This window comes from Myotis daubentonii, chromosome X, assembly GCF_963259705.1.
Source record: "Myotis daubentonii chromosome X, mMyoDau2.1, whole genome shotgun sequence".
NCBI lineage: Eukaryota > Metazoa > Chordata > Mammalia > Chiroptera > Vespertilionidae > Myotis > Myotis daubentonii.
In genome coordinates this window covers 4,872,229-4,895,642 of record NC_081861.1, presented here as the reverse complement: position 1 = coordinate 4,895,642, position 23,414 = coordinate 4,872,229, and the positions used below count along the sequence as shown (strand labels likewise).

Here is a 23,414-nt window from a genome sequence, read left to right as displayed (position 1 = left end):
CAAAGCATCGTCACAATTTCTGAAGGAGGAGGCATCATTGGAATCCAGTGTTTATGGGCAGCCCAACGAATGGTGCAGTGACTGTCACAGGTAAGACATAACCAGCATTAAAGAAATGGCATTAGGGAAATACAGAGGCCAGAAAATTTTTATTTTCTCAGTATAAACAGGTTCTAAAGAGCCATGGCATTGCGAGTAAGAAAGGTGTTGCTACCCTCTTGTGGTGGGAGATGAAGTTAGCCAAGAATGTCACATCTGACAATGAAGAACATCAAGAATATAAGGAGATGGTTCCTGGACCTGAACAGGAAGAGTTGGAGCCTGGACACTGTGAGGATTCCTCAGGTGCATTAATTAGACAATAAACAAGTAAGGAGGTCCTTCTTCTTTGCACTTTGTTCTAAATCATCAATAAATCACAATAACCCGGTCCTCGTGGCTCAGTGGTTGAGCATCAACCTATAAACCAGGAGGTCAGGGTTTGATTCCTGGTCAAGGCACATGCCCAGGGTTGTGAGCTCAATCCTCAGTGTGGGGCGTGCAGGAGGCAGCCGATCAATGATTCTTTCTCATCATTGATGTTTCTATCTCTGTCCCTCTCCCTTCCTCTGAAATCAATAATAAGAAAAACATCACAGTAGCTCATATGGACCCATGATTTTGTAATAGATTTTTATTCAAATTATTTATATAGTCACAGGTCTTGTGAAAAAATATTTGTCTAGGGCCCCACACACCTTAGGGGCAGTGTGGTAGGCAGCCTCCAAGGTCGTCCCCCATCGCCCCCCTTCCCCCGCCCCGCCTGCTAGTGTTCATGCCCCTGTGTAATCCTCTCCCTTTGGGTGTGGCCTGGATTTATGGACTCATTTCTAACAAAGAGAATACGGTAGGAAGGATGGGATATCATCTCTGAGGTTAGTTTATAAAAAGATTGCAGCTTCCATCTTAGGTGTGCTCTTTCTCCCTTCTTGGTTCTCTCCCCCTTTTCCCTCCCTCGGTTGGAGCCCAGCCAGGGTAACGAAGTCCAGGCTGTCCTGTTAGAAAAACCATATGGAAAAGCGAGGCCGTGGAGGATGAAAGGACACATGGAGGGGAGCTGAAGCACTTCAGCCAGCAGTCAGCATCAACCACCAACCATGTGAGTGGGCCTTCTTGGCAGTGGACCCTGCGGCCCCAGATGCAAATTCCTGACAAACCCTGAGCCACAACTATCCAAGCCAGCTGCACCCAGATTCTAGACCAATAGAAACTGTGAGATAATACATGTTTGTGGTTTTAAGCCATTCCAAGAAAAAAATGTTAGATAAAATGTCTCTAAGACCAATGATTAAACCTATTTCCCCAAAGACGTCAGTGAATACTATATCTGATTTATAAAAATGGGTGACAAAATGGATGAATAATTTTTTCATGAAGAAAAAATATTGAGATATATAATAATCCTAAGACATAGCATACATAATATACCAAGAATATTAAGAGGGCTCAGTAAGTCTGGAGTAGGTTCTAAACATATATTTATATTTAAATATATTTTTATTGATTTCAGAGAGGAAGGGAGAGGGAGAGAGAAATAGAAACATCAATGATGAGAGAGAATCATTGATCAGCTGCCTCCTGCATGCCCCCGACTGAGGATGGAGCCCGCAACCAGGGCATGTGCCGGAATCGAACTCAGGACTCTTCAGTCCCTAGGCTGATGCTCTATCCACTGAGCCAAACTGGATAGGGCTAAATATCTATATTTTAAGAATACTTTCTGGGTACGTCTGATGTACATTGAGAATCACTGGCGTAGAAGATGCTAGATTTATTTATTTATTTTATTTTTATTTTTTGAAGGTGCTAGATTTAAATAAAAGGAGTAAAGTTGTGACTGCTAATTCTTTTTTATTTATCATTTTTTTATTGATTTCAGAGAGGAAGGGAGAGGGAGAGAGAAAGAAACATCAATGATGAGAGAGAATCATAGATCAGCTGCCTCCTGCACACCCCCTACTGGGGGTCCAGCCTGCAACTCGGACATGTGCCCTGACTGGGAAAGGAACCATGACCTCCTTGTTCCTGGGCCTATGCTCAACCACTGAGTCATGCCCGCCGGGCACTGATAATTCTTTGCTGCTGTTGTCTTAGATCCATGGTCGGCAAACTGCGGCTCTTTGGCCCCTTGAGTGTGGCTCTTCCTAAGCCTTAGGAGTACCCTAATTAAGTTAATAACAATGTACCTACCTATATAGTTTAAGTTTAAAAAGTTTGGCTCTCAAAAGAAATTTCAATCGTTGTACTGTTGATATTTGGCTCTGTTGACTAATGAGTTTGCCGACCACTGTCTTAGATCATCAGGCAAAATACCACCAAGACTGTCAAATATTGGAAAACTCAATGAAAATGTTTTATAAGAGTTTTGGTCAGTTTTTCCTCTGAGTTTTGACATTTTTATGAAAAGCAAAGGGTACAAATCTCCAGGGGATTCTCATAAAGCATGCACTTTCTAAGATGTTTATGTTAGCATTTTAACCATACAAATGTAACCTAAGGAAAGCAGAGGATCTCTCCTGATTGGCCAGCTCTTCCCATGCAATTCATCAATAGTAACACGTCAAATAAGCTGAATTATTTCTAGCATTTTTTAATAGGGCAAAAGAAGAGATCTTTGTGAAGGACCCTGTTTGAAATCTCAATGATAGTTTTAGGTGCAAAAGAGATCCTGAAAATTGAATTTTATATTATTGTTTTTCAATATTTAAGTCCGATTTGGGCACTTGATAAAGATAGGATCACAGGTGTCTGAGAAACAATACTGGGCACCTTTTGTTTGTTTGTTTTGTTAATCCTCATCCTAGGATACTTGTTCCATTGATTTCTAAAGACAGTGGCAAGGAGGGAGGGAGGGGGAGAGAGAGAGAGAAACATCTATGTGAGAGACACACAGCCACTGGCCACCTCCCACATATGCACGGACCGGGGAGGGATGAACCCGAAACCCAGGTACATCTCTTTGACTGGGACTCAAACCCTCCATCCTTCAGTGCGGGAACCAACGCTTTAACCACTTAGCCACACTGGCCAGGGCAATGTAAGTAAAGCGACTATAAAACATAAAAAGGAACATAGGAAGCAATACTATTGTAAAAAACAAATGAGAAAGCTGTGTAGCTTTGTTCTTTTTACTTTTTCCTTCAAAAATCAATAACAATAAAGTCCATATAAAGCACAGAAAATTATTCTAGAGAAAGTCTTCACTATCTAGGCAGATTAGATTGAAAGGAAAAATAACAGTTCATGTTGTGGGCTAAGGCAATAGACGGTACACCACCAAGGAGATGAGCACACAAGCCCATCAAAATTGAACAAACTATGATAGCAACACAGCTTCATTCAAAACTCAGGTATTAACCCTGGCCATGTAGGTCAGTTGGTTTGGGCATTGTCCTGATATGCCAATGTTTCGGGTTCCATCCCATCAGGGCACATACAAGAATGAATCAACCAATGAATGCATAAATAAGTGGAACAAAAAAATCTCTCTCTCTCTCTAAAATCAATAAAAACATATTTTTTTAAAGTTCACAAAATTATGCTTAGTAATCAGTATTTCTGTTTCCTACCTGACATAGAAATGATCTGGGCATCTAATGAATCCATTAATTAACTCAATCTAACATCAGTCTAAGTCAGGGGTGGGCAAACTTTTTGACTCGAGGGCCACAATGGGTTCTTAAACTGGACCGGAGGGCCGGAAAAAAAGCATGGATGGAGTGTTTGTGTGAACTAATATAAATTCAAAGTAAACATCATTACATAAAAGGGTACGGTCTTTTTTTTTTTAGTTTTATTCATTTCAAACGGGCTGGATCTGGCCCATGGGCTGTAGTTTGCCCACGGCTGGAAGTTCTCAGTTACTTAAAGATCTTAGAAATGTATAATATATATATATATATATATATATATATATATATATATATATATATATATATATATGTTTATCCTCACCTGAGGATATTTTCCCATTGATTTTTTTTAAGAGAGAGTGGAAAGTAAGGGGAGAGACAGAGACACAGAAAGAGAAATATTGATGTGAGAGAGATATGTCAATTGGTTGCCTCCCGCATGAGGCCAACCAGGGCTGAGGAATTGAGCCTGCAACCGAGGTAAGTGGCCTTGACCAGAATCGAATCCAGAACCCTTCAGTCCGTGGGCTAATGTTCTATCTACTGAGCCAAACAGGCTAGGGCTTAAAATATGTTTTTATTTATTTCAGAGCAAGGAAGGGAGATAGAGAGAAGGATAGAAACATTAATGGGGATTGTGCCCACTACCCTGGCATGAGTCCTGACCAAGAATCAAACCATGACCTCCTGGTGCATGGGTCTATGCTCAACCACTGAGCAACACCAGCTGGGCCTTGGAAATTATCTTCAAGCAGACGTACTACAAAATTCAATTGCTGTTGAAATAATTTATCAGAATAATGATTCATTTGAGTCAAACAGAAATATATATTTTTCATATCTTAAACAATACATTGGAGTAACAGCTGCTTATTTGATCAGTAAACCTGTATAAATTTAGGGGGGGAGAACCCCCAAGTACTGTAGAATAAAATGCACATTTGTATTATACTTAACATTGATAATCAGATAAAGCATAATTGTTTTAATTAAACCAGTTAGTAAACTGGTTTCATTTGCAAAGATTTACCTTAATTATGTCAACCTGGATTTTGTAAGTCTCTAAGTTAGTTTATGAAAGAAGAATTTTTTTCAAGTCTACCACACATCCATGTCCTCATTTTCTTGGAATTTTAGGAATATTTGATTTGTATAAGTGCTTAATTCTTTGTATATGCCAATCAGAACAGAGCTTTTTTAATTTAAGAGACTTCACAAAATAATTTGTTGATGCCTTCCGGAGACAGGAAAACGTTATGCACACACATAATATTGAATGAATGACAGACACATAGACTCAGAGCACTTAAAACTTCAATTCTACAGAGGCAAGAGCTGCAAGAGGTACAGATTAACAAACCAGATGCTCTGTGGTATCTTGCCCATCCATCCATCCATCCATCCATCCATCCATCCATCCATCCATCTATTCATTCATTCACTCACAGAGCTCCATTCATTTATTCACAGAGCTCACTAAATGGTCAGATCATAAACCAAAATCCCAATCATTGCTGCCACAGATGGGAAATAACTTGGCTACAAACAAACCAAAAACGAACATTTAATACACAGCTGAACAGGCAGCGTGGTCTGGCCTTGGCTGTCCATTTTCCCTTATTTGATCCACGTGAGGAGCAGGGTGGTGATATGCAGTAAAAATGTCTTTTTCCTGCACTTCGGTTATTGACTGCTGCTGGGAAAACCCTTGTAAAACTCCACACTTAATCTCTCTGCACTCCTGCTAAGAACTTGTGGCTCCCTCCCTCCTGTTACCATGTGAATCCAGCTGGTTATTTCCTCAGCTCCCACGCCAGCCCATCATCTGTCTGAATATGCACTGAGGCCATGGCCCTTACCGCGTGTCAAACAAGCAAGGCCAGGAGTGACGTCTGCTCTGAGTGTGCGTCACTGGATGGGTTTCAGGGATCACTGAAGGCAGAGGTTTTGCGTGTTTGTCTTTTTTATACATTTTTATTGATTTCAGAGAGGAAGGGAGAGATAGAAACATCCATGATGAGAATCATTGGTCAGCTGTCTCCTGCACGCCCCTCACTGGGGATGGAGCCCACAACCAGGGCACGTGCCCTGACTGGGAATCGAACCATGACCTCCTGGGCGGTTTTGCCTGTTTTGTTCATGATTATATCCTCCTGACAGTGCCTGGCACAGTGTAGAGACTCAGTCAATACGTCAGAAGAATAAATGAAATGACTGCCGAACCCTCAGCTGAGTCTGGAGGAAATGGAGGCAGAGTGGTGAGGCGACTGGCTCAGGACCGTGGGTTGAGTAATGGAGGAACCAGGATTTTACCTGGGTCCCCAGTTATGCACCAAGCGGCATATTTGTTTATCTTCACAGCGCCTTTCCTGGCACCGCCCAGAGCCGTTTCAAGGAAGCGTTCACTGGGCAGCTGTCAGCCTCTCAGGGTGGAGCTCAGCTTTGGAGCACATGGTGACTGAGCTGGGCAGAGGTACAGAGCTGGGCATTTCCTTCCAACAGGGCTGTGCTCTGACTGGCAATGCCTGCTCCAGAGCTGACCACTGGGCCACTGAGACTTCATGGGGCCTGCATTGCAGTTCAGCTGTCCCACACTTGGAGTAATACACACTGGGATGTGGACCCTATGTAGAATTGGCACCATAAGGGCATTGCTGGTAAAATAACAGATGCTCAGATTCAAGGTCAGGAGTGAGGGTCCTAAAGGTTGGATTGGAGCAAAAGGGCAGTGATCACAGTGGAGAGAATCTCAAAATTCAAGGTCAGATCAGAAGACAATAGCTGGTAGAATATCATACAGAGGCCCTGGTTTGAGAATTGACCAGTGGTACACTGATAGGAAATAATTACCTAAGGCCCTGAGCAGACAGGCTTCTGATGAAGTAAACACACAGATTCCAAGTCAGACAAAGGACATGGAACAGTTAATGGAGGCCTGGAATTGAGGCAAGACTTGAGTGGCATTGGTGGCAGAATGGTTAAGAGTTCCAGATCTGATGTTAAACCAGAGGCACAGTGATGATGGATGAATTAACAGAGGCCCAAATTTGACCAATAAGATTATTTTTATGATATGCTCATTATTTATTGAAGATGATTGTATTTATGTATTTATTTTTTAAAGTTTTTAAAATTGGATTTGAGAGAGAGGGAGAGGGAGAGAGAGGGAGAGAGAGAGAGAAACATCAGTCATCAGCTGCCTCCTGCATGCCCCCTACTGGGAATCAAGCCTATACTGCAGACATGTGCCCTGACCGGGAATTGAACCAGCAACCTTTCAGTGCACAGGATGACGCCCAACCAACTGAGCCACACCAGCCAGGGCTGAAGATGATTTCAAAGCAGGATGTCAATCAACTCTGCCACCTCTGAATTTTACAATGAGAAAACCTCTAAAGTCATGTATAACAACATGCATAATCAGCCATCTTGAATCCAGACTCAATAAAGAACATGAAGAGTGTGAAGGAAAGAAAGTGTTAAAGAACAGTGAAGCCCTCCCAAATGATCTTGCCCATCCCTGACTTTCGATGGAACCCAGCATCCTTTTGGTGTTGCGAGCTGTGCAGAAGTTAACAGGGCAGGCCCAAACTGCTGTCCTTGGAAAGGTCTGCCTCAAGGTGAGCCCTTGGCTGGCATTTGGAAACTTCGACTTCAGAATGGGCCTCACTCCTCTACCTATTCCTATAAGCGCTGTGGTTTAAGCTGAACACCTGCTTCCCTCTGGGAGTCTGGAAGTTGTATATGTACCAGGAAGAGGTTGCCTAGGTGACCAGCCACCAATAGAAACCCTGCATGCTGAGTCTCTAAGGAACTTCTCTGCTGTCCCCATCTCATCACCATTTACCTTAGGGTCTCTGAGATGGAAGCACAGTAAGTCCTCAAAGTCATCAATAGGTTCTATACGTTAAGCAAAGCGACATATAACAAAACCAATTTTACCACAGGCTAATTGATATCAACAAGAGTTAAGTTTCTATGGCATCTTATCCACATTATCACAAAACGACATTGAACAAAATAACGTTATTCAAGGACCTGCTTCTGGCTACAAGTAACCACACAGTGAAATAACAGTGGCTGGAACAAACAGGAGGTTCTTTTCCTCCCTCAGCAAGGCTGCCGGTGTTAGCTCAGCAGCTCAACAATGTTGGCCCAGGTTGGTGTCTCTGTGACTCTGTGGACTGACCCTGAGGTCTCAAGATGGTGTCACGCTTCCCACTGATGCTTCTGGACATGGCAGCCTATAGAGGTGGAGGGAAGGGAGCAGCTGGACCAAGAGCCTCTGACATTTCTGGCAACTTTGACATTTCCTGATGACTCAGGTTGTTGACAAGGGATTTGGGTTATCTATCCCCCCGTCTATCTCCCAAGCTTTCTCTTCTCACTCAGTGCTCCCCTCAAATACTGAACATCACTTGGTGGCCTCTGAGTAGCTCCGGGACTTGACTTGGGGCCCTGGGTGGGCATGAGAGGAGCTATGGGTGGTTTGTGGTTCCTCTGGGGGTAGAGAGAAGCCCCATGTCCTCCACTCCTAGCAGAAGCCACTAGCTCAGCCTTAGGGTCCATGGTTGCTCCTGCCCTGGCATGCACTCCAAGCCCTCAACACCTTTACTCCCTGCTTCTGGACAACAACCCGATGCACAGACAGGTGTGGGGCCCAGGCAGTGGCTGCCCTGGGGCAGGGATGGGGGAACCTGGGCGTCCCTGAGGCAGCAGAGTCCAGCAGACTCATAGGATTAAACCCTGGGGTAAAAGCCAACATTTGCCACCTCAACTTCTCCAGTACCCCTAGCGCAGCTCCCCGTCATGCTTGCCTCAACTACTGCAGGGTCTCTTGACTGACCCTCCTGCTTTTACCCTTGCCGTCTGTTCTCTTCACGGCACCCAGAGGGATCCTCTGCTCAAAACCTTCTGGTGAGCCCTAGCCAGTTTGGCTCAGCGGATAGAGCATCGGGCTGCGGACTGAAAGATACCAGGTTTGATTCCTGGTCAGGGCACATGCCTGGGTTGCGGGTTCCATCTCCAGTGGGGGTTGTGCAGGAGGCAGCCAATCAATGATTCTCTCATCATTGATGTTTCTATCTCCCTCTTCCTCTCTGAAATCAGTAAATATGTTTTTTTAAAAAGTTCTCAAGGTTTATGGCATCTATGAAAACTTTATTAAAAAAAAAAAAGTCCGGTGACTCATGCCTCACTCAGACAAAAGCCCAAGTTCTCCTCATGGCCCACAAAGCCCACCAGGATCAGGCTGGGCCAACCTCATTACTTCCCACACCAGCCTCTGCAACCACCCTTCGGGCACGTTCCAGCCTCAGTGCCTTTGCACTGCTTTTTTCTGTCTGGAATGCTGTTCTCCCCCAGGTACCATGGCTCCCTCTCTCACTTTATTCAGATCTTTGTTGATATTTCACAGTCAGGAATGTCTTCCTGGATTACGACACCCAAGGGCCCAACCTTCTACTCCTGCAACGCTATCTCCTGTCCTCGTTTTATTTTTCCTCGCGATGCCCACTTTCAGCTGGCCTATTATAGATTTCTGTTATCTACCTGCTTCCACTAGAAAGCGAGCGCAGGAGGGCAGGGATTTGTCAGTTTAGGCCACAGCTTACCCCGAGCCTAGAACAGTTCCTGACCCACAGTACACATTTAGTAATGTCAATGCATGACTGTAAAACCCTCAAAGTGGTGCCTCTGACAAGGCAGATAGTCAGTAAATGGTTGTTGAATGAGAAAATAAATCAGCACATGCATGAATGAATGAATAAGTGAACCCCATCCCATTTTGATCCCAGAGCTGCCCTCTCCCCTCTCCCGCCCCCAGCCGCCCTGGGAACCAGCCATGGGCATGAACACAGGAACTTTATTTACAAACACAAGGCTGGAGATGGGCTGGGTGGGAAGGTGGGCATGGCAGGGCCAGGAGGCTCCTACTTCTGCTCCCGCCGCCAGACGATGACCATGCCGCTGGCGTCACTGGAAGCCAGCAGGCTCTCGTCGCAGTTGAAGCTGACGTCCAGCACAGGGGCACTGTGGCCCTGCAGCTTGTTCACTGCAGCCTTGGCTGCCCGCTCCACGTCGAAGAAGTGCACGCACATATCCTCGCTGCCCGTCACTGCGCAGGTGGGAAGGAGAGGCCCTCAGCAGGTGTTGCAGGAGGTGGTGTGACCCAGGGGGAAGTCTCTGAGGTCCCAGCATGCCTGGGGGGTAGGGGGACTCATTCCTAGATGACCCTTTTGGTTCTACATCTAGAGACTGAGGTCTCTCAGCTCTCTGGGAGGTCCATGCCTCATGCCGTGAGGTTTCTGAGCTGGTTGGGGCTCTGTGTTCAAAGTGGAAGGCTGGTAGGGTGGGAGAGGTCTCAGGATGTCATGATGTCTGAGCCAGATCAGCACCAGCCTGGTGTCTGCTTGTCCCCGGCCACCCAGACACCCAACCCTATGGGACTCACCCACACAGGCGCCCTGGCGGAAGGACATGAGGGGGCAGAAGATGCTGCGCACAGGGTGTGAGCTCTGCTCAATGGGGAAGCTTCTCTTCAGCTGCAGGGTCCCCTCGTTGTCCACCACCCTGAGGGAGAATGAGAGCAGGTCAGGTGCAGCCTCAGGCCCCGAGGGGGGATGCGTGCTGTGCTAGTCCGTGTCCCTGTCCCTGCACTGAGTTCTTTCAAGGTTCATGAAATCCAGTCCTGAGACGACTGTGTCAACCTGGAAAGCATGGCTGGTGTGGGGTTTAGTGACCGTTTGGACACTCTATCCAGTGGTTCTCAACCTTCCTAATGCCGCGGCCCTTTAATACAGTTCCTCATGTTGTGGCGACCCCCAACCATAATATTATTTTCGTTGCTACTTCATAACTGTAATGTTGCTACTGTGATGAATCATCATGTAAATATCTGATAGGATGTATTTTCATTGTTCGCGGCCCACAGGTTGAGAACCGCTGAGAGAGCCTCTGCACTGTAATTCACTAGTTACTCTTCCCAAGGGTCTCTAAGCGCTCTGGCGCTCAGATGGGCACAGAGAAGAAATGGCTGACTACACTATGGCACCCGTGTACTGTGCACACCACACGGCTGTTCAAAGGAAGGAACCAAAGCTACTGCAGGTGGTCCATAGGCATCGTTTAGTGAGAAAAGAGAGACGTGGGAAAGGGTGCAGAAGGAACCCACATCCATAAAACAATGACCCTCCTTTGTGGGTGTGTGCGCACAGAGGACTATGGGAGAGGGAACAAAGTGTGGAATGGAACATTCAAAGTTGTTAACATGCTCAACTGTGGCAGGCAGTGGCCAAGATGGCAGAAATGAGGAAGAGAGAAGGCAGAGGATGGGGGAAAGAGAGCAAAAAACTTAAGAGTATGCTTAAATTAAAAGTTTCAAAGGAGAAGACAAATAAAATAGTAAAATGGCAAGCATCCTGTCAGGCAGTGGTCTTCAGACATAGCTGGATAATACTCGGAGAACTTTTTAACATACCAATGCCCAGCTTGCTCCAGAGCTTCTGAAATCCTTGACCCCATCCGCCTGGCATGGCTCAGTGGTTGAGCATCAACCTATGAACCAGGAGGTCACTGGTTCAATTCCCAGTCAGGTCAGGGCACATGCCTGGGTTGTGGGCTCAATCCCCAGTATGGGGCGTGCAGGAGGCAGTTGATCAGTGATTCTCTCTCATCATTGATGTTTCTATCTCTCTCTCCTTTCCTTTCTGAAATCAATAAAAATATACAAAAAAGAAAAAAGAAATCCCTGGCCTGGAGTGGGGCCTGGCCATGACTTTTTAAAAATATATTATTTTTATTGATTTCAGGATGGAAGAGAGAGCGAGCGATAGATTAATGAGAGAGAATCACTGATCAGCTGCCTCCTGCACTGACCCTACTGGGGACTGAGCCCACAACCTGGGCATGTGTCCTGACCGGGAATCGAACTGTGACCTCTTGGTTCCTAGGTTGACACTCAACCACTGAGCCACACCAGCTGGGCCTGGCCATGACTTTTGAAGCCCTTCAGGTCATTCTCACATGTGGTCCAGGCTAAGTACTGCATTTGAGTAACATGATATATGTGAGGACAATAAACCTCCCTCCTCAAAAAAAAAAAAGGAAAATGGGTCACTGCTCTATGGGGCTCTAGTCCATGTTATGCCTGTTTGCTCATCTATAAAATTGACATGATAACAGCACCCACCTCACAGAGCTGTTATGAGGACTAAAGGAGGTGATATGCATGAGGTGCTTTGAATAGGACCTGGCTCCAGTAACTGCTACCTAACTGCTAGCTACTGCCATTACTTTTTTTTTTTTAACACATTTTTATTGATTTCAGAGAGAGCGGAAGGGAGAGGTAGAGAAACATCAATGAGAGAGAATCTTTAACCAGCTGCCTCCTGCACGCCCCCTAGTGGGGATCGAGCCTGCGACCCGCGCATGTGCCCTTGATCAGAATTGAACCCAGGACCCTTCAGTCCACAGACCGACGCCCTATCCACTGAGCCAAACTGGCCAGGGCTGCCATTACTTTTTACTGCTACTACTGAGGTCATCATAATATGAAGATGAGGAGAAGGGGAAAGGGGAGGAGGAGACTGGACCTCCTCATTCAGTGAAGTAAGCTGGAGGAGGGAGGAGGCCGGAGGAGGGAGACCCACCTGTAGAGCAGCAGCTTGTTGAGGCAAGCATTTATGAGCAGCGAGGGGTCCCGGGCCTCGCGGCTGACCCAGGAGCGGGCAGAGATGCTCGTCACAGGGCTGCCCTCATGTACCACCAGGCGCTTGGCTTTGGTCAGCTTCCCTGCGACAATGGAGGGGAGAGGAGGCAAAAGTAAGGGCGAGGACTGCGTACCAGGAGGGCGGGAGTGCGAACACTCGAATGTGGGCCTGGGGCCTGCCTACCTGTGGCCATGTCGAAGAGGAAGGAGAAAACACTGCCTCGGTCATCCCCTGCCCAGAGCAGCCGGCCAGGGGCATCAAAGGACAGGGCCAGGACACGGCCTGTCAGTTTGCTGGAACCACCCTTCACCTTCTTGCCCGTGGAGATGTTGACGACATGCAGGTTTTGCTTGGCATTCCCCACCTATGGATGAGACCCACAAACCATCATCCTGTTCCCAGCCGGTCCCTCCTTGAGTCTGACCACTGTGGGGCTGCTATTAATGGGACCCGCTTCTCTCTGCTAGAGTCTGATTCCAGTAGGGCCGTGGTGGGTAGACTAGAGGTGACCCAGGCCCATAATCCTCCTGAGCCAGCCCTTCTGATAATCTGACCAGAGGACACAGTGCGGCAGTGACTACAGGGGTCACAGGGCCATCCTAGGCCCACGGTAAGAGCTCCCTTGCTGGTCCTTCCTGGAGCCTGATCCCACTGGGGCGGGGGCTGCTTCTACATCTAAAAGGATCCTGGAGACAGGCTCACTCAGCCAGTTCCCTCTCTACTCCCTCTCAGGGCCAAGCCAGACTTCATTTCCTTCCCCCACTGCCCACCCTCTGACTCTCTATCCTAGGGTCGGCCCACAATGGAGCTTCCACTGAGACGAGATGAGGTTTCCATCTAGTCATCCTGCTCCACAAGAAGCAGCCCCTGCAGGAAATGGAAGGCCTACTGCTGATGGGACCAAAGGGGTGGCAGACCCCATGACCCTACCCCCTGACTGGTCACCCCTGGTGTCTACCACAGTGAGGCCATCCCAAACCAAGAACTGCATGTCCCTATTCTGGCTGGATTCCGTCTGAATCTGACCACCAGGGGACTATGGCGATGGACTAGAGGGGATCCCCCCACATTAATGCCCTAGAACAGCTCTCCTGGCCCAGCACCCCGCCCTCGGCGATGGCGCCCTGGAGCCTGACCACAGTGAGGTTGTTGTTGACCGGCTGGAAGGTGCAGCAGAGGAGTTCAGCGCCATCGGGGTCAGGGATCTCCCGGATGCAGCGGCCGTCGTCAGAGGCCCAGATGCGCATGGTAGCATCGAGTGAGGTGGACACAAGGATGTCATTGGAGAGGGACCAGGCAAAATCGGAGACACCACGGGTGTGGCCCCGCAGCACACGGAGCACGGTGGGTGGAGCGGGCACCAGTTGACACAGGGAGATGCTGCCATCGAGTGAACAGCAGGCCAGGCGGTGCCGGTCGTCATTGGCGAAGCGCACCCTTGGCACTGCAATGCCAAGGAGCCACTGGTAGGAGTCAACACACTCACCAGGCACTTTTGTTTATAAAAGGTTTTGCCAGACCAGTGTGGCTCAGTGGTTGAGCATAGACCTATGAACCAGGAGGTCACGGTTCGATTCCGGTCAGGGTCACGTGCCTGGGTTGTGGGCTTGATCCCCAGTAGGGGGTGTGTACAATTTGGTTAAGATATATATTTTTTCTTTTTAAAATATATTTTATTGATTTCAGAGAGGAAGGAAGAGGGAGAGAGAGATAGAATCAGTGGTGAGAGTGAATCACTGATTGGCTGCCTCCTGCACATCCCCTACTGGGGATCGAGCCCACAACCCAGGCATGTGCCCCTGACCGGATGCTCTGTCCACTGAGCCAAACCAGCTGGGGCTAAAAATATATCTTTTTTAAGAAGGTTCTGACGTGTGAGCTGAGGGGCAGGAACCCACCGCACCAGGCACAGTGGCTGCAGCAAAGGGCTTTCCTTGACTGACAAAGGGGGTTGGAACCCCGGAAAGACTTCTGCTGAAAGTCCCGTGCATCTTAGCAGGTGCGTAATGGACTGCAAGACTTCTGCAACCTGAAAAGGCCTCCACATCTCAGCAAGCACTTTGCAATTACCAGGTCTTAGCAGTTTGCAAGACTCCCTCTGACCTCTGCAAAGGAATTTTTCTGCAGCAGAGGCTTTGGACTTGTTCAAGTGACTCACGACCCCAGAAGCCTTCTGCAAAGGGCTCTTTTACACTGCTGAGCCCCCTCTTTAAAAAAACATTTTTTTCTTTTGTTAATCCTCACCCGAGGATATTTTTCCATTGATTTTTAGAGAGCATGGAAGGGAGGGGGAGAGACAGAGAGAGAAACATCGATGTGAGAGAGACACATCGAATGGTTGTCTTCCACACAGCCCTGACCAGGGACTGGTTGTGGGCCCCGACCAGGGATCGGTTGCCTCCCGCAAGCTCCCCAACCAGGCCGGGATGGAGACTGCAACTGAGGTGTGTGCCCTTGACCGGAATTGAACGCAGGACCTTTCAGTCCACAGGCTGACACTTTATCCACTGAGCCAAACTGGCTAGGGCTGCTGAGCCCCTTTAGGGTAGACAAAATACCCAATATTTTGCAGGCCACTTTGCAGAGGGCTTTTAGGTTTGTGAAAGGTTTTAAGGGTTGGCAATTCCTCCTTCGGAGGTGGGCCAGACTGCATTCCAGAAAAGGATTCAATGGGTGGTTGTGACAGTTTGGGCAAATTCATGGTGATGGGACCTGCCATCTACTGGCTCACCTGCCTCGTCCACGTGCTGGTCAAAAACATGGTACATGCCCGCAAAGGCGTAGTTCTCACTCAGCGATGTGTCCCCAGCCATGGCTCGACTTGCTTCTGCTGCTGATGTGGGGACCACACTGCCAGGGGGCCTGGGCCCCAACCGAGGGAGGAGGTGAGAGGAGATAGGTTCTGGCATTCAGCCTGCCATTGCCCCATGGCTCCTTTCCTTCTCACAAGCCCTCAGCCCTGCTCTGTCCCTGATGCATACCTGTCCTCATAGACGGCACGATTCATCTGTGCCTGCAGCTGGTAGGAACCTCGGCTGACGGAACGGCGGTGTCCACGGGCCCCCAGGGCCCGAGGATCATCCTCGAAGTCCTGCAGAGAGGATCAGGGTGGGTCATCTTATAAACAGCCCTCAAGAACCTGTGAGGTCTAGAGCCTTCAAAGTATACCCAGAACCAGATCCCTTCCCACCCCGTCCCCTGCCACCACCTTCACCTACCTGTACTATGGTGGCCTCTGCACTAGTTACCCTGCTCCCACCCTTGCCCCGCTCAGGAGATACTCAATAAATGGTCTCTGAACAAAGAATGGCCACCTCCCAGGAAACCACTCAGCTCAGTGTCTTGCTTCACTCAAGTCTCAGATCAACCTTCACCCCCTCAGAGAGGCCTTCTCTCATCATCCCCATCAAAAATAGCTTCCTGCTTGGCCGCTATGGCGTGGCTCAGTGGTTGAGCATCGATCTATGAACCAGGAGGTCATGGTTCCATTCCCAGTCAGGGCACATGCCCGGGTTGCGGGCTGGATCCCCAGTGTGGGGCACGCAGGAGGCAGTCAATCAACGAATCTCTCTCATCATTGATATTTCTCCCCCTCTCCTTTCCTTTCTGAAGTCAATTAAAAATATATATATCTATAATAATAAAAGGGTAATATGCTAATTAGACCGGACATCTTCTGGACGTCATTCTGGACATCGTTCCTGACGAAGCCGGGGCCTGGGGGAAGCCAGCCTGGGTCCCGGGTGCCTGACGGTGGCCGGAGGAGGGAAGCCTGGGTCCCAGGTGCTGGAGGGAAGCCGGTGCCGGCAGCCGGGGGGAAGGAAGGCCTACTCTTGCATAAATTTTCATGCATTGGGCCTCTAATATATATATATATATAGGCTTCCCTTTGTCTCCCACACCAGTTGTTTTATCCCCCGAATCTGCCTTATTTTTTGCATGTTAGCATGTATCACTATAAGCCATGGTAATTATTGACTTGTTTATCTGGTTTGCTATGATTACTGACCTAGTTATCTTGTTTATTGCCTACTTATCAACCTGTTTATTTATTGACTGTTTATTGACTTATCTCATATATTATCTCTTTTGCCCTCTATTCATCCTAAGAGCTTAGAGCAGAGCCTTGCGCATAGCAGGTGCTTGACAGGTCTGTTGAATAAATAAACATGGAAGCAGGTGGTAAGCACGGCAGGCGGCGTGGAGGAAGCTCACCTCCATGCGGTCGAGAGTAGTGCGGCTACTGCGGACGATGCTGTTGCTATAGGCACGAGCACTGCCTGGCTCCGAGAGGGGCCCGTAGCGCTGGCCCAGTAGCTGCCCACGCAGCCTCAGGTACTGTCGCCGCAGTGCTGGGGGATGCCCAGCCTTGGCATTCTCCCGCAGTAGCTGGCTGCGCCGCCGGATATACTGTGTCCGAAACTGTGGAAACGTTGGTGTGCGGTACGCGTTGTACCTGTGATGGCAGGAGGCAGGCGAGCAGCAGGCACAAGACAGATGGAATCAATCAACTCAGAGGGTAGGGAAGGAGCATGAGGTGTGTGGCAAGGAGGGGTCAGGATGGCAAGTGATCAGCAGTGCTGATGGGGGTTCCTCTGGCAATGTGCAAGGGTGCGTCTACAGTAATAATGAACATGGAGAAGAGGTCACGTGGGGACAAGGAGCTCTGCTGAAGTTGGTATGGGGTGACTGAGTCAGTGTAGACAATGGGAGGGGTCAGTGTGACATGGTGATGGGGGCTAATGTGGGGCAGAGGCGGGGGTCAGTATGGGATGGTGATGGGATGAGACTGGGGAAATGATGGTGGTAAGAGAAGTCTGGCGAACAATGGTGGGAAATAGGATGTCACCAGGCTGAGCTCCATCACCTTCCCCCCACCCCCCCACCCCCGACTCCCGACTCCCCACTCCCGCAAAGGGTCTGATAACACAGCCTCTTTGCGCATGCGCACATCTGACCGCATTTTCCCAGCATGCTCTTTAAGACCCGCTCTGGCCAGCCCTCGCAGAGGGCAAGCTCGCACACCCTGACACTGACACTGCGCATGTTCACCTCCGGCATGCCCACGCAGCCGCGTAGAGCAAGTTCTCCGCCCAGTCTCACTTATGCCATCGCCCGTGCACCACAGTAACTTCCGCTCCCATGGGATCCGACCCCACGCCTCACCTCGCGTCTACTGCTAAGACCTGCTGCCACACCGCGGCCATTACCCGGCCTCCTCTTCCGCCGCGTCCGCCCGCGGGCGCCTGCAGGACAAGGGCCTGGAATGTCAGGGTCTCAAGTGAAGGGGTCTAGTTCCGCCCCTTCTGCCAGGCGATCGTGGCCATAGACAATGCGTCCCTCCGCGCCGAGATACCGTGAAATCACATCGAGCTGTTAGCATGGTCAGCACTCCAGCCCTGTCCAGGCAGCTCCGGGAAGACTCACAGCAGCGATTCAGACCTCACTCCGCCCCCCCGGTCGCCATAGCAACGCCCCTCCCCCAGCCTAGCAACCCTGCCCGGCCTTCCCCACCCACCTTGCCCCCACCTCCCCCGCCTTCCCTTTTCGGGTCCAAGACGGGGCCCTGGGTCAGGGACCACCTCAGGGGCTGCCTCCGGCTCTCCGGCTCGCAAGGCCCCCGGGGCGGCCCTGAGACCGGCGTCACCCTTCCCTACTGTCTCCTCCCTCTCTCAAGCTCCAGGCAAGATGGCTGCCTGCTGCCAGGAAGAGCTGCCAAGCGTAGAAGGAACGGATAGGAATCCTCCCCGAAGTGTGGGAGAACCACGCAGGCGCACTAAGGGACGGTGGCTTCCGGCACAAGGGCGGGGGCTCCGCCCCTTAAATTCAATCCATTCCTACCCCCTACGGGCCCTTTTGTATACACAATAATGTCCAGGGGCAAAGAGGCGAATCACTCACTAAATATCAGAAATATGACTTTCAGAAACAGAAACAGGTTTTTCTTTTTTTAAATATATTTTTGTTGATTTCAGAGAGGAAGGGAGAGGGAGAGAGACAGAAATATCAATGATGAGAGAGAATCATGGATGGGCTGCCTCCTGCACGCCCCACACTGGGGATTGAGCCCACGCAGACGTAGGCCCTGACCAGAATCCAGCCGGGACCTCCTGGTTCATAGGTCGATGCTCAACCACTGAACCACGCAGGCCAGGCCGATTTTCTTTTAAAGGAGTGGTGTATAAGCTGCTTTTTAGCAGCACAATCTTAGCCAAGCAAGATCTGAAGCATAGAATAAAACCATCACACATGCACAGGCCTCCTACAAAGCTCTCCAGTTCTTAGAGTGATTGATGGGCCTCTGGACACCCCCGGATGAGAAGAGTCCGTTCTATGGGAAGGATGGGAGAGTGTGTGTGCGCGGAGGGTGGGGGTGAGGGGGGGGTGCGCTGGGCTTGATGTTCCTAGGCAACGGTTTGGGCATGAGTCTGCAAATAATTAGGCACAACAATCTCAGGAGCCTATCCGAATCGTCCTTATATCAACTTCTACCGGAAGCTGCATCTCTATTCATCTTAAAGTGGTCAGGATATACAATTTACAAAGTTGAAATACAAGGCTTAGTAGCTTCCTATTGGATCTTAACATCAACTGCTACAATTCTCACAATTGTGATTTTTTTACATGATTTTTATCACAAACACCATAATCTGAAAAATGTTCTAAAGCCACCTGAAACAAGGAGACACATCCAAAAGCATATTGCCACCCTGGCCAGTTTGGCTCAGCGGTTAGAGCATTGGCCTGCGAACCAAAGGGTCTCGGGTTCAATTCCTGGTCAAGGGCAAGTACTTTGGTTGCAGGTTCAATCCTCCACCCCTGGTTGCAGCATGATCTCTCTCTCTCTCCCCCCCACCCATCCTTTCCACTCTCTCTAAATATCAATGGGAAATATATTCTCACTCATTGGGTGATGATTAAAATAACATTTTTTAAAAAGCATATTGCCCTTTTTCTGTGTGTACTAACAAAAATAGACTATACTGCATTGTATTGATTTGGCACATCCCTTGCCATGTACCTAAACTACCGGTGTCTTTCCAGGATATTAAATACCCTTCTATTTCATGATTGCTGAAGAATAAACTATTTCACTGCACAAATGTGTAACCGCTAACATTTATTGGAGAATGTGCTGGACACTGTTGAAGGTGATTTATATGTATCAATCCATTTAATCCTAATAACTGAATGTTGTGGATATTATTACTATCCCCATTTTACAGATGACAAAATCTGAAGCCCAGGGAGTTAAAGGGTGACATTTTTATTGAACTGATACCCTATTTGTGAAAGCATTGGATTTTTTCCCCACATCCATTTTACCACAAAGGGTGCTGTGATCAATGCTTTTCCCATTCACCTGGACCCTCTCTGGGCAGAGCCTTGCCCCTTCATCCCACCACTCATCTTTTAAATAAACCTGATGGAAAAAGAAGAAATAATTTTTTAAAATATATTTGTGTTGATTTCAGAGGGGAAGGGAGAGGGAGAGAGAGAGATAAAAACATCAATGGTGAGAGAAAATCATTGCTTGGCTGCCTCCTGACCGCCCCATACTGGGGATCGAGCCTGCAACCCGGGCATATGCTCTGACTGGGAATTGAGCCATGACCTCCTGGTTCATAGGTTGATGCTGGGCAAGAATTTTTTTAAAAAAGAAACATGGTGGGAAGAAATCACAAGAAAGTCAGAGATGCCAGGGAGACTGACTGTCTCACTGCCAGAATTGATTCTTTTTTTAAATATATTTTTATTGACTTCAGAGAGGAAGGGAGAATGAGAGAGAAATATTAATGATGAAAATCATTGATGGGCTTGGTCAAGCCCACAATCCTACCGAATCAAATCATGACCTCATGGTCATAGGTTGATACTCAAGCACTGAGCCGCGCTGGCTGGTCCTGTTAGTTGATTTAAAAACTTTTCCCAAGGGAAAAAACAAACCAACAAAAAATAAAATAAATAATAAAAACTCTTCCCAATAGCAGATCCATCTGCCAGAGGTAGATCTGGTGCAGAAATAATGTGAATTAGAATGACCACAGCTGCCTCCTGCATCTGTTATGTACCCTGCATTTTTTCAATTTTTGTTCTTTTCTAAGCATTTACACACTCTCATTGGCTTAAAAATAGGTTTTGAACAATAAGCTAATGATAGAAAGGACTTTCAGTTTTTGGAGAGAAAGAGGCAGAGTTTATCAGCATGAATGGCAGGTCAGTGGGTGGGGAAAGGAGGGTCTCAGGACTGGAGGTATCAAGTCATGAGAATCTATTCCTGAAGGTTGTGACATTGATTATAATCATGACCTCTAGAAAAGAAGCTCAAGCCCACAGAGGACCACAAGTCCTATTCACTCTAATAGGATCAGGGTTATTTCACTGTCAGAATGACAGTTGAGGGTCCTAGCCAAATGAACAAACTAAAACAGATTTGGACAGAAAAGACAGGTAAGCCAGAGCTGTTTGAAGATCACACCACATCACAGTAGCGACTTAAATGGTGGCAGAAACAGGCAGGGGCCATGTCTGTTCCAGATTCCTCCTTCCTTCAAGTACCTTCTGCCTATCCAGCCCCCAGAGTTTAGAAATGCAAAGGTGAGCATTGAACCAACTGGCTGTGTCCACTTTTCATTACTAACAGAGGCTAAAATGAAACCTGAAGTTGGGCCCAATCTTCAGGAACAAACAGGAGCATGATTTGAAGGAAAGCCTGGGTCATTTGGGGTGCCAAGAATCAAGGCCAGAGAGTGAAATTTGGGGAGACATGGAGCTGAAGTATAACGAGTGCAGACACTGAGTCCTTATTCACTTATCTCATCCCTGAAGTTTCTTCCTAAATGGGACAAGTGGGGATTGAGATATAAAGTCATAACTTAAAATTTTATCTTTTCCTCATGGGGAAACATTTGCCTCTGAAGCCAAAGTTCTCACAATCCTCAAAGTCTTTTTTAAAAAGTGTTTTATTGATTTCAGAGAGAGGAAGAGGGAGAGAGAGAAAAAAATCAATGATAGAGAGAATCATGGATGGGCTGCCTCCTGCAAGCCCCACACTGGAGACCAAGCCTGCAACCCCGACATGTCTCTGACCGGGAGAGAACCGTGATCTCTTGGTTCATAGGTCGAGGCTCAACCACTGAGCCATGCCAGCTGGGTCCATTCTTCAAGTCTTAATGGTGATATAACTCTCCATAGCCTGAGTCAGAAACAAGCTTCCTGCAGTTGGGAAAAGCCTCCCAGACCACTTGAACACCCCCGGCAAGTTGAAACAGGGAGCCAGCCTTCCAACACATATCAATCAAGCCCCTGCTAGGTACCAGGCACTGGGGCAGCAGCAGTAACTCAGACAAATGGTCTCCAGTCTCATGGAGCTGCCATTTTAGCTGGAAAGATAAACAATAATGACAATAATTCATAAATCGGTACTTACTATCATTAAAATAGTCCCCTTAGTGTTGCTAAGCTGTGGAGGGGGAAGAACGATAAATAAATTTAAACTGGAACCTGAATAAAAAGGAGCAGTAGATACAAAGCTCTGAAGGCTGAACGCGTGGGCAAGGCCAGTGAGGCCAGTCAGTGACTGATTCCCAAAAGGGGAGAATCACTTTGCAGGGCTAGAACTGGGGCTCCTCTGCTCTTAAGATCACAATTCCTGCCAGGCCAGCATGGCTCAGTGTTTGAGCATTGACCTATGAAGGTCATGGTTTGATTCCTGGTCAGGGCACATGCCCAGTTTGGGGCTTGATCCCCCGTGTGGGACATGCAGGAGGCAGCTGATCAATAATTCTCTCTCATCATTGATGTTTCTATCTCTCCTTCTCGCTTGCTCTCTGAAATCAATATAGATATATTAAAAAGTATATATAATCTATCTATATATAAAACCCTAATATGCAAATAGACCAACTGGTAGAATAACCGAACCGGTTGCTATGATGTGCACTGATCACCAGGGGGTGCACACGGAACATGATGGAAGTCAGCAGCAGGTGGCAGAGCATGGAACACACTGCAGTGGGATGATGGAGCAGGTGAGTGGGGGGCGTAAGAACAAGGTGGGGCGCTGGTCACTGTCATCGGGGCGAGCCTCTGGTGGTTACTGAAAATTCTTTGCTCCCGCATGCTGTGGTCCTGCCTGACACTTGTACCCGCTGCCAGCACCAGAGCTGCCACTGGCACCTGCTACTTGTGCCTTGTGCCACCCCCAATTGTTCAGCGCCATCAGCAGGTGTGAGCGGCGGCAGTGGTGGAAACAGGGCTGCTGGCAGACAGGGGACCAACTGGGGCCGCAGCAGGAGGGGGTAGGCAGGGGCAGTGCCCCTCTGCCCACTGCAGCCTTGCTGCCCACAGTTCAAGGTGCATGAATTCATGCACTGGGCCCCTACTGTGTGTGTATATGTATATAAGTAAATCTATTTTTATTTAAAAAATATTTTTATTGATTTCAGAGAGGAAGGGAGAGACATAGAAACATCAATGATGAGAATCATTGATCAGCTGCCTCCTGCACGCCCCCTTACTGGGCATGGAGCCTGCAACTTGGGCATGTGCCCTTGACTGGAATCGAATCCAGGACCCTTCAGTCCGCAGGCTGACGCTCCATCCACTGAGCCAAACCAGCCAGGGCTACATATTTTTTTAAAGTTTGGAATTCCTTTTACTCAGTGAGAGCTTTAGGGCCAGACTGTAGGCCTGGGAAAGACTGGACCCTGGGTTTGGTACCTCAGTCCTAGGCAATGTAGCTAAATGAGCACAGCCCTTGGTTCTTCTCATCTTTTTCTGTCAATACACTGAAATGCACGCATCTTATTGTTTTTAGAATGTTAAGCCACCCTTTCTTTCCTGGGATAAGCCCTACCTGGTTTTGGTGACAGCCTGACTTCCATCTCATGTAATTGTCACAACCACCCTAATGAGGTAAGTGCAGTACTGAGCCCCACTTTGAAGATAAGGAAAGTGATCCTTCAAGGGGTTTACTTCTCATGGTCACAGAAGTAGAAAATTTGAGAACTAGCATCTGGACCCTGGCAGGAAG

At 48.2% G+C, this 23,414-nt stretch overlaps 1 protein-coding gene across 2 annotated transcripts; it reads right to left on the bottom strand.

Moving 5' to 3' along the window:
• Positions 1 to 9,514: 9,514 nt before the first annotated feature.
• On the bottom strand, positions 9,515 to 18,110 carry WDR13 (WD repeat domain 13). 2 transcript variants are annotated; one of them, XM_059680229.1, is made up of 10 exons: positions 17,898 to 18,110; positions 17,546 to 17,625; positions 16,595 to 16,835; positions 15,361 to 15,470; positions 15,111 to 15,241; positions 13,516 to 13,823; positions 12,563 to 12,743; positions 12,320 to 12,461; positions 10,123 to 10,241; positions 9,515 to 9,786 (listed from the first exon to the last, which is right to left on the bottom strand). In XM_059680229.1, exons 2-10 carry the CDS (start codon positions 17,584 to 17,586, stop codon positions 9,602 to 9,604), a joined length of 1,458 nt encoding a protein of 485 aa, XP_059536212.1. In that variant the 5' UTR covers positions 17,587 to 17,625; positions 17,898 to 18,110; the 3' UTR covers positions 9,515 to 9,601. The 2 variants fall into 2 exon arrangements, with proteins under 2 accessions (XP_059536212.1, XP_059536211.1); XM_059680228.1 differs by lacking the exon at positions 17,898 to 18,110 and adding an exon at positions 17,736 to 17,883.
• Between the last annotated feature and the right edge of the window lie 5,304 nt (positions 18,111 to 23,414).